Genomic DNA, 19,435 nt, shown 5'->3' on the forward strand with positions numbered 1-19,435 from the left:
ACCACAAAGGTAGTCATTGCGGGATTACTGCCTGTGCCACGTGACAGTGAGTATAGCAATAGAATGAGGTGGAGGATAAATGCATGGCTGAGGGATTGGAGCAGGGGGCAGGGATTCAGATTTCTGGATCACTGAAACCTCTTTTGGGGCAGGAATAATCTGTACAAAAAAGACGGGTTGCACTTGAATCCCAGGGGGACCAATATCCTGGCAGGGAGGTTTGCTAAGGCTATTGGGGACAGTTTAAACTAGAATTGCCGGGGGGTGGGAACCGAACTGAAGAGACTGGGGAAGAGGAGGTTGGATCACAAATAGAGAAAGCTTGTAGACAGTGCGAGAGGGAGGATAGGCAGGTGATAGAGAAGGGATGCACTCAGACTGATGGTTTGAGATGTGTCCATTTTAATGCAAGAAGTATTATGAACAAAGAGGATAAGCTTAAAGCGTGGATCAGTACTTGGAGCTATGATGTTGTGGCCATTACAGAGACTTGGATGGCTCAGGGGCAGGAATTATTATTTCGAGTGCCAGGCTTTAGATGTTTCAGAAAGGACAGGGAGGGAGGCAAAAGAGGTGGGGGTATGGCACTGTTGATCAGAGATAGTGCCACAGCTGCAGAAAAGGAGAAGACATGGAGGAATTGTCTCCGGAGTCTCTGTGGGTGGAAGTTAGGAACAGGAAGGGGTCAATAATTCTACTAGGTGTTTTTTATAGACCACCCAATAGTAACAGGAAAATCGAAAGTCAGAAAGGGAGACAGATTCTGAAAAGGTGTAATAATAACAGGGTTGTTGTGGTGGGAGATTTTAATTTCTCAAATATCAATTGGCATATCCCTAGAGCGAGGTGTTTGGATGGAGTGGAGTTTGTTAGCTGTATTCAAGAAGGTTTCCTGACCCAATATGTAGATAAGCCTACAAGAGGAGAGGCTGTACTTGATCTGGTATTGGGAAATGAACCTGGTCAGGTGTCAGGTCTCTGGTCTCTCAGTGGGAGAGCATTCTGGAGATAGTGATCACAATTCTATCTCCTTTCCCATAGCATTGGAGAGGGATAGGAACAGACAAGTTAGGGTAGTGTTTAATTGGAGTAAGGGGAAATATGAGGCTACCGGGCAGGGACTTGGAAGCATAAATTGGAAACAGATGTTTTCAGGGAAATGTATGGAAGAAATATGGCAAATGTTGAGGCGATATTTGCGTGGAGTTCTGTATAGGTACGTTCCAATGAGACAGGGAAAGGATGGTAGGGTACAGGAACTGTGGTGTACAAAGGCTGTTGTAAATCTAGTCAAGAAATAAAGAAGAGCTTACCAAAAGTTCAAAAGGCTAGGGAATGACAGAGAGCTAGAAGATTATAAGGCTAGCAGGAAGGAGCTCAAGAAATAAATTAGGAGAGCCAGAAGGGGCTATGAGAAGGCCTTGGCAGACAGGATTAAGGAAAACCCCAAGGCATTCTACAAGTATGTTAAGAGCAAGAGGATAAGATGTGAGGGAATAGGACCAATCAAGTGTGACAGTGGAAAAGTGTGTATGGAACCGAAGGAGATAGCAAAGGTACTAAATGAATACTCTGCATCAGTATTCACTACGGAAAAGGATCTTGGTGATTGTAGGGATAACTTGCAGCTGACTGAAAAGCTTAAGCATGTAGATATTAAGAAAGAGTATGTGCAGGAGCTTTTGGAAAGCATCAAGTTGTATAAGTCACTGGGACCAGATGAGATGTACCCCAGGCTACTGTGGGAGGTGAGCGAGGAGATTGCTGAGTCTCTGGCGATGACCTTTGCATCATCAATGGGGACAGGAGAGGTTCTGGAGTATTGGAGGGTTGCGGATGTTCTATTATTCAAGAAAGGGAGTAGAGATTGCCCGGGAATTTATAGACCAAGTGAGTCTTACTTCAGTGGTTGATAAGTTGATGGAGAAGATCCTAAGAGGCAGGATTTATGAACATCTGGAGAGGCATAATACGATTAGGAATAGTCAGCATGGCTTTGTCAAAGGTAGGTCATGCCTTACGAGCCTGATTGAATTTTTTGAGGATGTGACTAAACACATTGATGAAGATAGAGCAGTAGATGTAGTGTATATGGTTTTCAGCAAGGCATTTGACAAGGTACTCCATGCAAGGCTTATTGAGACAGTAAGGAGGCATGGGATCCAAAGGGACATTGCTTTGTGGATCCAGAACTGGCTTGCCCACGGAAGGCAAAGAGTGGTTGTAGACGGGTCATATTCTGCATGGAGATCGGTCACCAATGGTGTGCCTCAGGGATCTGTTCTGGGACTCCTACTCTTTGTGATTTTTATAAATGACTTGGATGAAGTAGTGGAGGGATGGGTTAGTAAATTTGCTGATGACACCACTGTTTCAAAAAGGATGTAGGCAAAAGGCAGGTCACTATAGGCCAGTTAGTTTAAACATCCATAGTTGGGGATATGCTTGAAGCTATCATTAAAGAAGAAATGGGTTAGTAAATTTGCTGATGACACAAAGGTTGGGGGTGTACAAGATGATGAGAGGCATTGATCAGGGTTAAAGAGATTCCTGGATAGGTACATAGAATAGAACATAGAAACCCTACAGCACAATACAGGCCCTTCAGCCCAGAAGGTTTTGCCGAACATGTCCTTACCTTAGAAATTACCTCGGGTTACCCATAGCCCTTTATTTTCCCAAGCTCCATGTACCTATCCAGGAGTCTCTTAAAAGACACTATCGTATCCACCTCCACCACCGTCGCTGGCAGCCCATTCCATGCACTCACCACTCTCTGTGTAAAAACTTGCCCCTGATATCTCCTCTGTACCTACTTCCAAGCACCTTAAAACTGTGCCCTCTCGTGCTAGCCATTTCAGCCCTGGGAAAAAGCCTCTGACTATCCACACGGTCAATGCCTCTCATCATCTTATACACCTCTATCAGGTCACCGCTCATCCTCCGTCGCTCCAAGAAAAAAAGGCCAAGTTCACTCAACCTATTCTCTTAAAGCATGCTCCCCAATTCAGACAACATCCCTGTAAATCTCCTCTACACCCTTTCTATGGTTTCCACATCCTTCTATAGTGAGGCGACCAGAACTAAGCACAGTACTCCAAGTGGGGTCTGACCAAGGTCCTATATAGATACAACATTACCTCTCGGCTCCTAAACTCAATCCCACGATTGATGAAGGCCAGTGCACCGTATGCTTTCTTAACCACAGAATCAACCTGCATAGCAGCTTTGAGTGTCCTCTGGACTCGGACCCCAAGATCCCTCTGATCCTCCACACTGCCAACAATCTTACCATTAATGCTATATCCTACCATCATATTTGACCTACCAAAATGAACCACCTCACACTTATCTGGGTTGAACTCCATCTGCCACTTCTCATCTCAGTTTTGCATCCTATTAATGTCCCGCTGTAACCTCTGACGGCCCTCCACATTGTCCAGAACACCCCCAACCTTTGTCTCATCAGCAAATTTACTATCCCATTTCTTCATTAATGATAGCTTCAAGCATTTCCCCAACTACAGATGTTAAACTAACTGGCCTATGGTGACCTACCTTTTGCCTACATCCTTTTTGAAACAGTGGCGTGACATTCGCTTTCTTCCAATCTGCTGGGACCTGCCCAGAGTACAGAGCATTTTGGTAAATTATCACCAAAGCCTTACTATGACCTCTGCCATTTCTTTCAGTACCCTGGGATGCATTCCATCAGGACCAGGGGACTTACCTATCTTCAGGCCCACAAGTTTGCTTAGCACTACCCCTTTAATGATAGCTATTTTATTGAGGTTCTCACCTTCCATCACATCCATATCATCTTTCTTTGGCATGTTAGATGCGTCCTCCACCTTGAACACCGACACAAAATAGTCACTCAAAGCCTCGGCCATTTCCTCGTTACCCAAAATCAATTCCCTCTTCTCCTCCTCTGAGGGACCTACGTTCACCTTAGGCACCCTTTTTCACCTTATATCATTATAAAAACTTTTACTGTCTGTTTTTATATCTTGTGCTAGTTTATTTTCATAATCTAACCTCCCTTTCTTCATTGCTCTTTAGTGGTTCTTTGTTGCTTTTTAAAGTTCTTCCAATCTCCCAGTTTCCCACTATTCCTGGTGACTTTATATGCACAAGCTTTTAGTTTGATGCCTTCCTTTATTTCCTTATTTATCTCAGGCTGGCTTTCCCCTCCATCACTGTCCTTACTTTGGGGGGTTGATATGCTTGATCTGTTTTGTTTGGTTTTTTTTGTGTAGGAGGAGGAACTTGGAGGTCGATGTGCTTAATGTGTTTTGTTCATTCTTTTTGTGCGGGGAGGTGGGATTTGGGCGGTTGATGATCGTGCTGCCTTTCTTTTCTTTCTTGGTTTCATGGCTACCCAAGGAATTGATGAATTTCAGTGTTGTATACCTTGATAGTAAATGAACCTTTGAACAGAGTGAGGAAAGTTATGGCAAACAGTGTACAAGGTTGAGAAATGCTAGGTGATCCTCTTGGAAAAGCAGAATGTTTTAAATGGTGTGAGAGTAATGAATACTGTCTCTCAAAAAGATTTTGCAGCATGCAATGTGGAATAATATATTATGGATTGGATAACAGTCACAAAACAGGAATTTGGAATGAGTGACACACACAAAATGCTGGAGGAACTCAGTAGGCCAGGCAGCATCTACGGAAATGAATAAACAGTTGAAGTTTCGGGTTGGGATCCTTCGTCAGGACTGGAAAAAAAATGAGGAGTCAGAAGAGGAAAATTGGAGGAGGGGAGGAAGAACCAAAAGGTAATAGGTGAAAGCGGGAGGAGGTGAGGGGGGTGAGGTAAAGAGCTGGGAAGTTGATTGGTGAAAAAGATACTGGGCTGGAGAAGGGGGAATCTGACAGGAGAGGACAGGAGACCATTGAAGAAGAAAAGAGGGAGAGCACCAGAGGGAGGTGATAGGCAGTTAAAGAAAGGGATCAGTGCTACAGCACCAACTGTTTACATCAATTATTTGGATGAAATGTTGCACAGCCAAGCTCGCTGACAACCTAAAGCTAGGCAATAGTTTGAGCTGTGAGCAGGATGCAGAAAGGCGTGAGGGTGATGTAGACAAGTGAATGGTCAAAGATACGGCAAATGAAATTCAATGTAGGAAAATGTGAATTGAAAGATACTGGTGATAGAGGCACCTGGGTGTCCTTGAACATGTATCATTGCAAGATTCAAAATTGTTATTAATGTCATTTTCTGTACACATTGTAAAGGAAACTAGGGTTACGTTATAAGGTGTCTGGAGAATGCACCCTAACAGGTGAATGTAACAAGTAATATCTGGCTTGTACCAGTGGATTCCAGGAAAGACTGGATGGCAACAGGGGAAGGTTGGTGACGCTGGAGAGACGGCTGCCCTCCAGGAAAGACTGGCACGGGCTCACAAGGCTAGCAACCTCGTGGGCAGCACTCGCAAGAGGGCACCACTCAAACTACGATTGAACACGAAGAGCAATACCCCCAGAGTCTCCCGAGAGGGGAAAGGATGAGAGACTCAACGGGACGGTCATACCGGCAATGGCCAGGACAGGAAACGCGACTACGAGGAAGCTAAAGCAAACAACACTGACCGGAGAGGAATTCACTGTAAGGTGTCGTTGTGGGAAAGTCTGCAAAAACATCAGAGGGCTCAAGATACACCAGAGCAGGTCTAGATGTGGATCAATGGTGACCCAAGTGCAGCACACGGACTTAGTGTCCGGTGAGATGAAGGAGAATTCCAGCCAGGAAGCACCCCACAGAGCTGAAGATCTCGCCGCACTTGAGTTGCCTCAGCACCGAACAACAGACCTAGTGAGTTCCTCTTCGGTTACCCCAATCCATTCATCAAGGAAAGACAGGATCAAATGGCCTAGATCGTCAGACAACATCACCTGGATGCAGTTCGATGATGATCTCGACGGCATCCTGGAAGTTGCCTTAGCAGGTCCAGTACACAGAAAGATCGACTCACTCACAGCCATAGCGTACAATCTAGCTAAGGAACGATTTGGCCCAATGGAGCGGAGAAGCCAGCTCGAGTTACCGCGGCAACCAAATAGGAGGGAAAGGGAGGCTCATCGCTTGAGAGGCGAATTAAAAACGCTCAACAAGAGGTTTAAAACCAGCTCACCGGCCGTAAAAGAAGGTATCAAGGACTTAACCAGTATGCTGCAGGAAAAGCTGTGCAAACTCCAGAGGGCGGAACATCTACAACGGCAAAGAAGGAAGAAAGAGAAAAGGTGAGCGCAGTTTGTGAGAGATCCATTCAGCTTCACCTGGACTCTTCTTGGCCAACAAAAATCTGGTATACTATCCAGCTCGAAGCCAGAGGTAGAGGAGTTCCTGCGGGAGGCACACAGCGACCCACGGAGGGGTCAGGGACTAGGAACCAATCAGGCTGTGCGTAGACCGGAAAATCCATCAATTGAGCTGAATGTGAAGAAGCCTACATGGCCGGAAATCCAGGACATCATCCGGAAAGCTAAAGCATCAGCTGCCTGAGGCCCAAGCGGCATACCTTATAAGGTGTATAAGAAATACCCAAAACTACTTTGGAGGCTGTGGAAGGTCATGAGAAACATCTGGGCCAAAGGTACTATTCCATCAAGTTGGAAATTGGCAGAGGGATGCTTTATTCCAAGGGAAGAGGATTCTTCCACAATTGCCCAGTTTAGGACAATTTATCTCATGGATGTGGAATGTCAGATTTTCTTTTCTGTGCTTGCAAGGCTGACTTCTTACATGGCGCAGAACCACTACATCAACACATCCATCCAGAAAGGCAGTATTCCAGGCTTTTCAGGGTATCTGGAACACACCTCAATGATTAGCCATTTGATCCGTGAGGCCAAGCAGAAAAAAGGCGACCTAACAGTTGTCTGGTTAGACCTCGCGAACACCTACGGATCTATTTTACATGACCTGATCCTAGAAGGACTTGGCCACTACTACATCCCAGTGGCTATTCGAGACAAGATCACCAGCTACCTAGGACAATTCAAACTCAGATTTACATCAGCCCATTTCACAACTAGTTGGCAGGACCTCCAGAAGGGGATTCCAACAGGGTGCACCATCTCCCCCATCCTATTTATTATGGGAATGAACCTCCTATTATCGGCAGCAGAAGATGTAACCTGCAGCCCGAAACTGGAGTCAGGCATTGTTCAGCCGGCTGTACGAGGGTTCATGGACGACATCACTATAACAACTGTGTCACATGTCCAAGCAAGATGGGTATTGGAAACCCTGGACAATGTAGCCACTTGGGCAAGGATGTCCTTTAAGGCCAAGAAGTCCAGGTGTATAGTGATCAGAAAGGGCAAAGTTACTAGCAAGTTTAGCCTCCAAGTTCAGGGTGAAATCATCCCTTCCATCGAAGATAACCCAATAAAATTATTCGGGAAGTGGTTTAATGTGTCACTGATAAATGGGGCCAATGTCACCAATGCTGTGAAGCAGACAGATGAATGGCTGAAGAAGATTGACAAATCCAGACTTCAGGGTAAATTCAAGACCTGGCTGTACCAATACGGCATTCTGCCCAGGCTTCTCTGGCTCTTCACACGTTATGAGTTCCCCATGACTGCCGTAGAGGGCATTGAGAGGAAAACCAACAAGCAGCTGCGGAGATGGTTGGGAGTTCCCCCAAGCGTCTCTTCAGTGGGCCTCAATATTTGATCTGGGCAACTGCAGCTTCCACTGTCATCTGTTGTGGAGGAATTCAAGGTGGCAAAATGCAGAGCCTTATTAAGCTTGAGAGATTCCAATAACGTCTTGGTAAAGCAAACAGGCATTACAACCAGATCTGGGCGCAAGTGGGCAGCCAACACAGCTGTGGAGCAGGCAGTGTGTTCTCTGAAGCTGCGAGATATCATCAGCAACCCCTGCATCGGGCGGCAAGGCCTCGGCTCAGTTCACTTCCAGCAGTGGGGAAACGCAAGAATATGGAACAGGCGAGACATGGTACAGGCAGAGGTACGAATCCGTGAGGAAGAGAAGCGGATGTCGAAGGCAGTGGAACAAGGGTCCCAGGGTGCCTGGAAAAAATGGGATCTGCCCAAGCGCAAGATCTCATGGGCAGAATTATGGAGGCTGGAGCCCTTCCGTATTTCCTTTCTCTTGCAATTTGTGTATGACACCCTTCCTTCGCCATTACATCTGTACACATGGGGGCTGAGAGAGGACCCGAACTGTAAGCTCTGTGGTCTAAAGGGGACACTGGCTCATATACTGTCCGGGTGTAAAACAGCTCTAACTTAAGGATGGTATAGTGGCGCCATGATAAGGTGCTTCTGGCTCTTGCTGACACACTAGAGCGAGAGAGATGCAAGAAGAGGACGGCTGGCACAGATTTGAGGAAGGCCATCACCTTCAAAGAGGGAGCCAGGCCTTTAGTAACCAAACAAGCAAAGCTCAGTCTGCTGCTAATGGCCAGGTCCTGGGAGATGAGGGTCAATATGGGAAGGAGGCTGCAGTTCCTGGATGTGATGCACACAACCTTACGCCCGGACATTGTACTGTGGTCAACTGAAGACAGGAAAATAATTCTGGTTGAGCTGACTGTGCCATGGGAGGAGGGATGGGAAGAGGCCCACGAGAGAAAGGCTTTGAAGTACCAGCCCTTAGTGCAGGAGTGTAAAGACAAGGGATAGCAGGCACGGTTGCTCCCTGTGGAGATCGGCTGCAGAGGCTTCCCAGCCAAATCAGCATGGTGGTTGTTGTCAGCTCTGAGCCTGGATGAAAGGAGCAAAAGACAAGCAGCTCGTAGGATGGGGGAAGAGGCAGAATGAGCCTCTTGTTGGATTTGGAGTAGGCGAGAGGAGGGAAGCTGGAAGCCAGGAGCAGATGGGCAGTGATTTGGCCACCACTGTCGGCCCACCAACTGGAGAGTGCCGTGGTTAAGGGTTGAAACACTTGGTGAAGGTTGGGAACCACCTGATGACATTTGCTCCTGGCTGGATTCAGTTACTCTGTATATTCAATACACACACCAAAAGATTGTTAGACATAAAGCAATCAAAGATTATGGGTTGATACACGTAAGTGCCAATGAAACAAAGGATCAGCCACTATTATTATGGAATATGTTCTAGCAGGAACATTCCCTTTGACCACAATGTTGTGCTGAACCAATTAAAACCAATTAAACCAATTAAACCAATCTACTCATTAAATGTCTAACTAAATGAATCCCTCTGCCTACACAATGTCTATATCCTTCAATTCCCTGCATATTTACGTGTCTGAGAGTCTCTTAAATGCCTCCACCACCATCCCTAGCAGTGTATCCCAGGCACCCACTAATTTCTGTGTAAAAAGAACTTGCCCACACATCTCCCCTGAACATACCTTCCTTCTCCTCAAGTGCATTCCCTTTAGTATTAGACATTTTGACCCTGGAAAAAAGATAGTACTTTTCTACCTATGCCTTTCTTAATCTTATAAACCTCTATCAGTTCTCTCCTCAAGAGAAAACAACTCCATATTCTCCAGGCTTTCCTTATACAGTAAGACTGATATAAGGAAGAATTTCTTCTTCCAAACAATTCAGAAATCTTAGAATTCTCTACCCTGTGAGTCATTATGGATAGTCACTGCTGAGAGGCAGACCTTCAAACTTTATAGAGCTTACTGTTCTTTATAAGGTCTTCTGTGTATAAAATTATGAGGAGCACAGATAGGGTGAATGTGCCTAGCCTCTTTCCCAGAGATGGAGTATCAAGGAATAGAGACCATACGTTCTAGGTGAGAGGCGGAATATTTAATAAGAGTAACATTTTCACCCAGACAGTGGTTAGCATGTGGAATGAGCTGCCAGAGGAAGTAGCTGAGACAGAAACATTTAAAGGCATTTGGACTGATACAGGGATAGGAAAAGTTTAGAGGGATATGAACCAAATGCAGCATAAATGGGACTAGCTTAGGTTGGAATCTTAGTCAGCATGGCCAAATTTCTATGCTGTATGACTTTATGGGAGATTTACAGAGATCAAAGAGAAAAGAGCGGACAAGAGGTGAGATCAGCCAAATTCATATTGAATATTGACAAAGGTGTAAGGAGGCGGTTGTCTATCTTCCTCTTACTCCTGTCCCTTATGTGGTAAGTTCCCTGAAGTTTCACCCAAAAGTGCAAGCCCCGCACTATTTCACATGACTGGACTGTTTTGTATTCATATCTTTCAGAAGTAGTGCTGTGTTTTGAATGTTGCCAGACGCCCCCTAGGCCTGGATAAGAAATGGAAAAGCACAGGTGTGAGAAGGAACACCAGTAGCAACCATTGGGAGAGAAGTACAGTTGGGAAAGGTGGAAGTCTTCTCCTTTTTAATATAAAACTCAGAACATTCCTCCTCTTCTGGACATCATCCAATAAAACTTTTAGAGCTGCAGCTGACAGTAATTTCCTTTTCAGTCATTCCCTGAGCTTTGCGGCTAAATTCCAAATATGGCTCTCTACATCTAAAGTGAACCTGGCTGCTAGGATCCCGTGTACACCACTCAGTCACAACAAGAATTGTTTATATTTCTGCAGTTAGTGCAAACATTTTGTGCTACATCCTTATTAGCACTAAAACCCTTGACTATTTGCTTCAATTTTTATCCAAAATGGCACTCAGATTTGATGTTATGACATTACATATCATATTATGTTAATTTTGAGGAGACATAAAATGGATTTGTCGAAGTCATATTTTGTACAAGGTGGTTCATATACTTTATCTATACTCACCCGTTGTAGGAGTGATCCTGGTAATATTGATGCTGCTACCATTTTCAATGTATACTGAAAATGGATAGGTTAGATTATCCAGGATAATTTTCAGTGTGTCAATTGAAAATTCATTTTCAGATATGCTTAATTCAATGTCGACATCATATGGGGGTTGTTGATTGACTATACCAATTAGCAAACAAAGGAAAAAGAATGAAAACATTAATATATAAATGGAAATCCATTCTGAGGACATTCAAGAATATCGAAAACAAGCTACTCAGGTGTTTTTGTTTGAAAACGAGCATCTGGACAAGGGAAAGTAGCATGTAGGGTTAACACGCATTATCATAACTTAAAAGCATATACCAAACTGAGGTGTAGTATTTCTCCATAAAGTTTAGGCTCATTTTGTAGAGCTGAATCAGAAGGCTCTGCCATACAAATAATCATTAGATAGTCTACTGGAATGCTCTCTTAAAAATCATCTCTCATCACCAGTGATCATAAGACTGTAGCAGACTTGATGGCAACATAAGAGCATGGGTCAATACAAAGACATGCAGGGAAACAGAGGAAGTCTTGGTTACCAATGGAAGCAGTAGCAAGTTTTCTCAAAATATATAACTTTTCAGATAATGGGCTTGTTCCCAGGGTAGCAGGTGTCTAAAAGATTGTGAAAGAGAAATAATAATCTCTCCTGAGATAAATTAACACTATGGGGAGAATAAAATGGAAACTGATTTCTTTCCCGAACGATTAATTTCTGCAGGGATGCATGGAGAGGACTCAAGAATGTAAATTGTCATCAGGTAAAATTTGGCAATAAGTAAAGTACAAAAGTATTTGAAATAACAATAATGTATTGATTGATAAAAGTAAAGGAATAACACATACAAAATTCTGGAATAATTCAGTAGGTCAGGCAGCATATGTAGAAAGGAACAAAGAGTCAACGTATTGAGTTGAGACACTTCATCCTCTCCATAGATGCTGCCTGACCTGCTGAGATCCCCCAGCATTTGTCTGTGTTCCTCTGGATTTCTGGCATCTGCTTATGTGTTTATGAAAAGTAAAGGAATGGTTCATTAAGACTGCTAGGCATAGCTCAAATACCATCTATAAATTTGCTGATGATACAACCATTGTTGGTAGAATCTCAGATGGAGATGAGAGGCGTACAGGAGTGAGATATGCCAACGAGTGAAGTGGTGTCACAGCAACAACCTTGAACTCAATGTCAGTAAGACGAAAGAGTTGATTGTAGCCTTCAGGAAGGGTAAGACAAAGGAACTCATACTAATCCTCATAGAGGGATCAGAAGTGGAGAGAGTGAGCAATTACAAGTTCCTGGGTGCCAAGATCTCTTGAGGATCTAACCTGGTCCCAACATATCGATGCAGTTATAAAGAAGGCAAGACAGCGACTATACTTCATTAGGAGCTTGAAGAGATTTGGCATGTCAACAAATACACTCAAAAACTTTTATAGATGTACTGTGAAGAGCAGTTTTTTTATATACATCTTAATTCTGTTTGTTGCATGATTTTTAATCTATTTAATATACATATACTGTAATTGATTTACTTATTTATTATTATAACTTTTTTCTTCTTCTTCTTCTATATTATGTATTGCATTGAACTGATGCTACAAAGTTAACAAATTTCACAACTCATGCCAGTCATAACAAACCTGATTCTGATATTCAGGAGCCTCCATTGTACATGATTGATATCTGGGGCAAGTGAATTCAAGGTGCCTGATTTTGCATCTTCTTGCTTCATGCTACTTATGAGAGAATAACTGGACCTTTGTACTTTGGTGGAATTGTTGTACCATATCTCCAAAATGTGCTTACAAATTTATACAGAATGAGAGTCTGGACTGGACAAGTATAGAGCAAATTATAAGTAATTTGTTCAACTCAAATGATTTCTTGAATGACTGACAATAAATGATTGCGATATTGATACAATAAAATTCAGATTTCAATTAATCCCAAACTTACTTAGCTTACTAATTCAGAAAATGAGAATAACTTGATTTGAAAAGTTAATAGGATATTCTGAAACAAATCTCAGTCTTTGAAGATAGTTTCAGAATTTGTTTCAGAATGCCCTCATTCTGAAGTGATGTTAACAGGGTATGATAATGTCATAAGACAATTAATTACTTACCATTTCTTTTTTGCCTGTTGAGTTCAATTTGGCTTTTTCTGGCTTCTGTTAATATACTATCTTCAACCTGTGTTTTGTCATATTGAAATAATTGAGTTATGTAATACTGCTTTAAAAATCTTTCAAGTTCAAATTATACTTACAGCCTGTTAGAATGTTTTTTCAGATTGGTTCACCTATCTAAATGAACAATATTTACTACTTAATAACAAGTATGATAAAATGAGACAAACCTGACTAGGATTTAAGTAACATATTAGCAATAAGATTTGCACAGATGACAACAGCCATATCATGCGATAACAATAACTGTATTTATAATTGTCTCCCTATTATCTACCCTGCCTCTTCCACATCTAAAACCCTCTCCATTGACTGCAAGTGATATGCTGAAGATTTAGTAAGTAGTGGTAACAGATCATGCATAATGCATTGAAGAACTTAGCAGGTATCATTTTAAATCACAAACTAAAAGCACGAGCATGAAACTTGCAATGCTAAACCAAAGGAATGCTGCACTTTTGGATGTTTCTCTATTGAATGGAGTGGAGGTCTGAGGTCACTGATTTGAAAATGCATCCTCATTGTTCAAACACAATTTATTTCCTTGTGCACAAGAGAAACAACCTTGGCCCCTGTCAATAAGTTGCTCTGAAGTTACAGTTTGAAATTGTTACAGTCACTGAACCAATAATCCAATGGTTGAATAATGTTAAGACCATAAGACATAGGAGCAGAATTAGGCCTCTCAGCCCATCGAATTTATTCTGACATTCCATCATGGCTAACTTATTATCCCTCTCAACCCCATTCTTCTGCCTTCTCCCTATAAGCTTTGACACCCTGCCTATCAACGTTCGCTTTAAATATAGTCAGTGACTTGGCCTCCACAGCCATCCGTAGAAATGAACTCCACAGATTCACCACCCACTAACGAAAGATAGTCCTCCTCATCTCCGTTCTAAATGGACATCCATCTATTCTGAAGCTCGACCCTCTGGTCCTAGACACCCACTATAGGAAATACCCTTAAGACCGTAAGTCATAGGAGCAGAATTAGGCCATTCAGTATCACTTTACAGCGGTCTGATATCCATTCTTGCCTCTCTTCTACTCTTTATATATCTGAAAAAACTCTCTCGGTATCCTCTTTTATATTATTGACTAGCTTACAACTTTTTCATCTTTTCTCTCCTTATGACTTTAGTTGCCTTCTGTTGGCATTTAGAAGTTTCCCAATCCTCTAACTTCCCACTAAATGTTGCTATATTATATGTTCTCTGTTTTCATTTTTTGCTGTCTTTGACTTCCCTTGTCAGCCACGGCTGCCTTATCCTGAATTTTTCTTCATTTTTGTGATGTATCTATCCTGTGTCTTTTGGAATTGCCCCTGAAACACCAGCCACTGCTGTTCTGCCGTTATTCCTGCTACTGTCCCCTTCCAATCAACTGGCCAGCTCCTTTCTCATGCCTCTATAAATCCCTGTAATCCACTGTAATACTGATACATTTAACTTTATCTTCTCCCTCTCAAACTGCACAGTGAATTCTATCATAATATGATCACCTTCTTCTAAGGCTTCCTTTACCTTAAGCTCGCTGTTCAAATCTGGGTCATTACACAACACCCAATCCAGAATTGCCTTTCCCCTCATGGGCTCAACGAGATGCTGTGCTAAAAAGGCATCTTGTACACATTCTACAAATTCCTTCTCTTGAGATCTAGCATTAACCTGATTTTCCCAATCTACCTGAATATTGAAATCCCCCATGACTATCATAACATTGTCCCTATTTGACACCTTCTCTATTTTCTGTTGTAATATATATCCCACATCCTAGCTACTCTTTGGAGACCTGTATATTAGTCTCATCAGGGTCCTTTTACCCTTTTAGTTTCTTAAATCTACCCACAAGAATTCTACATCAAATCCTATGTCACCTCTTTCATTTTTACCAAGAGCCATCCAACCCTTTCTGCCTATCTGCCTGTCCTTTTGACACAATATGTATCCTTGGATGTTAAGCTCTCATCTATGATCTTCTTTCAGACACAATTCAGTGATGCCCACAATGTGTTACCTGCCAATCTCTAAATGCGGTACAAGATAATCTACTTTATTCCCCCTCCCTTCCTCTATCCCTATGTCACTCTGCCCCCTCCCCCATCTGCCTATCACCTCCCTCATGGTTCCACCTCCTCTACTACCCATTGTGTTTTCCCCTATTCCTTCTTCACCTTTCCTGCCTATCACCTCCTTGCTTCCCCTCCCCCACCCCTTTATCTTTCCCCTTACTGGTTTTTCACCTGGACCCTACCAGCCTTCTCTTTCCCACCCTCCCCCCACCTTCTTTATAGGGCCTCTGCCCCTTCCCTCTGCAGTCCTGACGAAGGATTCCGGCCCGAAATGTTGACTGATCGTTTCCACGGATGCTGGCTGACCTGCAGAGTTCCTCCAGCGTGTTGTGAGTGTTGCTTATTCTGTGTACTGTGTGCATTCAAATATAACATCTTCAGTCCTGTATTCTTCATCCTTTTTGATTTTGCCCCCATGTTACACTTCAGCTTATCCTATTAACTGAAACTTTGCCCTATCATCTACCTGCCCTCTCTCACAGTCTCACTACACACCGCAGAAACGAGGATACCAACTGCCCATTCCTCAGCCCTATCACTCTACTTTCCATCCCCCTTCTAATTTAGTTTAAACGTTCCGCAGTGTTGTATAATCCTTTTGTTCTTCTGCTCAGTGTCTTAGTTAATAAAGGAAAGAATTCTACACACATTTTTAGATAATATTAACCTATCTGGTGATCTTTAGGTATCTACAAACACATCATTTAAGTTTTCCTTGTTCCTTGTCAAAAGCTTTTCTCCACTGCAATTTTTGAGCTATGAATGCTATGTTGCTGAACATTCCTAAAAGCTGGTAAGATTCTAGTGACTAATTGCTTGAATTCTTTTATGATGAGGCCAACAGATAGTGCTGATACTCTAGGTAAAACTGGGGATATAAATCCAAGGGCTTTAATAAAAGGTATCCTTTCTATGAATACCACATTTACATTTTTATGAAACATCTTTTTTCCCTCAGACAATCCAACAACAATCCTCGCCTAGAATGCTAGCTTAGCACAAAGGCTTTGTCTGGCTCCCTTTGAAGATACTCTATTGACAATAAAATACTAACCACTTCAAAGTTCATAAATAGGGTACCACCTTCTCATTCCAGTTTATCCAAGAAGCACTCATAGAATCATAGAGGTACAGCACAGAAATGGCGCGCTGGCCCACCTAGTCCATGCCAAAACCATTTAGACTGGCTACTCCCATCGACCTGCACCGGGACCATAGCCCTCCATATCCCTACTATCCATGTATTTACCAAACTTTGAAATCAAGCTTGCATGCATCACTTGAGCTTGCAGCTCATTCTACACTCTCATGACCCTCTGATTGAATATGATTCCCCTTGTGTTTCCCTTAAACCTCACCTTTCACTCTTAATCTATGACCTCTGATTGTAGTCCAACCCAATCTCAATGGAAAAATCCTGCTTGCATTCACCCTATCTAAACCCCTCATAATTTTGTATACCTCTGTCAAATCTCTCAGTCTTCTACGTTCTAAAGAATATGGTCCTAATCTATTAAATCTTTCCTTACTACTCAGTTCCTCCAGACCGAGCAACATCATCGTAAGTTTTCTCTGTACTCCTTCAATCTTGCTTACATCTTTCCTGTAGGTAGGTGACCAAAACTGCACACAATACCTCAAATTAGGCCTCGCCAATGTCTTTACAATTTCAACATTACATCCCATCCCCTTTCCTCAATACATTGAGTTATGAAGGCCAATTTGCCAAAAGCTTTATTTACGATCCTATCTACCTGTGACCTGACTTTCAGCAAATTATGTACCTGTATTTCCAGATCTCTTTGTTCTACCACACTCCTCAGTGCCCTACTGTTCCTAGTTGGTCCTACTGAAGCGAAGAACCTCACAGTTGTCTGCATTAAGTTCCATCTGCCATTTTTCCAGCTGATGCAGATCTCTCTGCAAGCCATGATAGCCTTCCTCACTGTCCACTACAGCCCCATTCTTGGTGTCACCGAAAATTTGCTGATCCAGTTAACCACATTATCATCCAGATCATTGATATACATGACAAACAATAAAGGACCCAGCACCGATCCCTGTGGCACACCACTAGTCACGGGCCTTCAGTCAGAGAGGCAACCCTCTACCGTTACTCTCTGGCTTCTCCCACAAAGCCAATATCTTATCCAACTTACTATCTCAACCTGAATGCCGAGCAACTGAACCTTCTTGACTACCTCCTATGTGGGACCTTGTCAAATGCCTTACTAAAGTCCATGTAGACAACACCTACTGCCTTGCCTTCATCCACTTTTCTGATAACTTCCTCAAAAAACTCTGGAAGATTGATTGATTGGACAAAGCCATGCTGATTGCTGATAGTCCATGTCTATCCAAATACATATTCACTCCCTTAGAATACCTTCCATCAACTTTCCCACAACTGATGTCAGCCTCACCAGCATATAATTTGCTGGTTTACATTTACAGCCCTCTTTTTTAAAACAGTGGAACAACTTTGAAGAAGAAGAAGAAAGCCCTTAACTTGAGTGGAGTCATTGGGACACCGTCGTGACGGCTTTTTTTAAGCAGGCTTTCTTATTTTTACGAGGCTGAGTTGCTAGCTCGACGCTCAACTAGCATGGATGGAAAGCGTGCAAGGGAGCCGGCTGGATTCAAACTCGGGAGCCTTCGCTCCAAAGTCCAGTGCTGATGCCACTATGCCACCAGTCAGCAGAACAACTTTGACTATCCTCCAATCCTCTGGTACCTCTCCTGCCACTAAGGATGATTTAAATATCTCTGCTAGGACCCCAGCAATTTCTGTACTTGCCTACCGTGGAGTCCAAGGGACCACCTTATCAGGCCTTGGGGATTTATCCACCCGGATATGCCTCATGGTAGCAAACACCTCCTCCTCTGTAATCTGTACAGGGCCCATGAAGTTGATGCCACTTTGCCTCACTTCTATTGTCTCTGTGTCCATCTCATAAGTAAAACAGATGCAAAGGATTCATTTAAGATCTCCCTCATCTGTTTTGGCTCCACACATGGTTTACCATTTCTGGTCTTCCAGAGGACTAATTTTGTCCTTTGCAATCCTTTTGTTCTTCACATGTCTGTAGAATCCCTTAGGATGCTCCTTTACCTTGTCTGCCAGAGCAATTTCATGCCGCCTTTTAGCCTTCCTGAATTCTTTTTTAAACTTTCTCTTGCATTTCCTATACTCCATAAGCACCTCATTTGTTCCTACTGCTCTGCATCTCCTTTTCTCTTTTAACCAGTGCCTCAATATCTTTTAAAAATGAGGGTTCCCCACACTTGTTATATTTACCTTTTATTCTGACAGGTACATGCTCTCAAAATTTCATTTTTGAAGGCCTCCCACTTACCAAGCGTACATTTGCCAGAAAAGCACCTGTCCCAATCCACACTTGCCAAATCATTTCTGATACCTTCAAACTTGGCCATTCTCCAATTTAGAATCTCAACCTGCAAACCAATATCTTTTGCATGTTTACTTTGAAACAAATGGCTTTGTGGTCACTGGATGCAAACTGTTTCTTTACACAAAATTCTGTCATCTGCCCTGTCTCATACCATAATAGCCGATCCAGTATCACACACTCTCTCATCAGGACTTCTATATACTGATGAAGAAAATTTCCATGAACACATTTGACAAACTCCATCCCATCCAGTCCTTGAGAAATATGAGATTCCCAGTCAATATGTGGAAAATTAAAATCACCTACTCTAGCAACTTATTATGTATCTTGCAACTGGCTGCAATCTCTTTACAAATGTTGTTCCTCTAAGTAACTAAGACTGTTAGGTGGTCTGCAATATTGCCCCATTAATGTGGTCATACCTTTCTTATTTCTCAGTTCCACCCATAACACCTCACTAGTTGAGTTCTCCAGTCTGTCCTGATGAGCACTGCCGTGACATTTTCTCTTACTAGTAACGCCACCCCTCCTCCTTTAATCCCTCCCGCTCTGTCACATCTAAAACAACGGAACCCTGGAATATTGAGCTGCCAGTCCTGCCCCTCCTGCAACCAGGTCTCACTATTGGCTACAAAGTCATAATTCCTGGTGTTGATCCATACCCCGAGCTCATCCGCCTTTCATACAATACTTCTTGCAGCTCAGGACACTAGTCACACCATGCTCAACCTTTTGATGCCTGACTTTGTCTGAGGTCTTGCCAACATCTCCCTCCACAACATTTGCACTCTGATTCCCATTCCCCTGCAACTCTAATTTAAACCTCACATTGCAGCATTAACAAACCTTCTTGCTAGGATATTAGTCTCCCTCCAGTTCAGGTGCAAACCATCCCTTCTATACAGGTCCCACCTTCCCTGGATGGGAGCCCAATGATCCAAAAATCTTACGCCCTCATGCTTACACCTACTCTGTAC

The 19,435-nt window shown here is 42.9% G+C and overlaps 1 protein-coding gene across 3 annotated transcripts in view; it reads right to left on the reverse strand.

The window, feature by feature from the left end:
• LOC134338771 (adhesion G protein-coupled receptor F4-like) overlaps positions 1–19,435 on the reverse strand; it is a 140,910-nt gene that overhangs the window by 94,303 nt on the left and 27,172 nt on the right. For 2 of the 3 annotated variants that reach the window (XM_063034826.1, XM_063034834.1), the window contains 2 exons: positions 12,909–12,975; positions 10,747–10,911 (listed from right to left, as the gene is read on the reverse strand). In XM_063034826.1, coding sequence (XP_062890896.1) covers positions 10,747–10,911; positions 12,909–12,975 — 232 coding nt within the window. The remainder of the gene's footprint in view (positions 1–10,746; positions 10,912–12,908; positions 12,976–19,435) is intronic. The other variant, XM_063034842.1, reaches the window with a different exon arrangement.

The sequence above is a fragment of the Mobula hypostoma genome, chromosome 2, assembly GCF_963921235.1.
Source record: "Mobula hypostoma chromosome 2, sMobHyp1.1, whole genome shotgun sequence".
NCBI lineage: Eukaryota > Metazoa > Chordata > Chondrichthyes > Myliobatiformes > Myliobatidae > Mobula > Mobula hypostoma.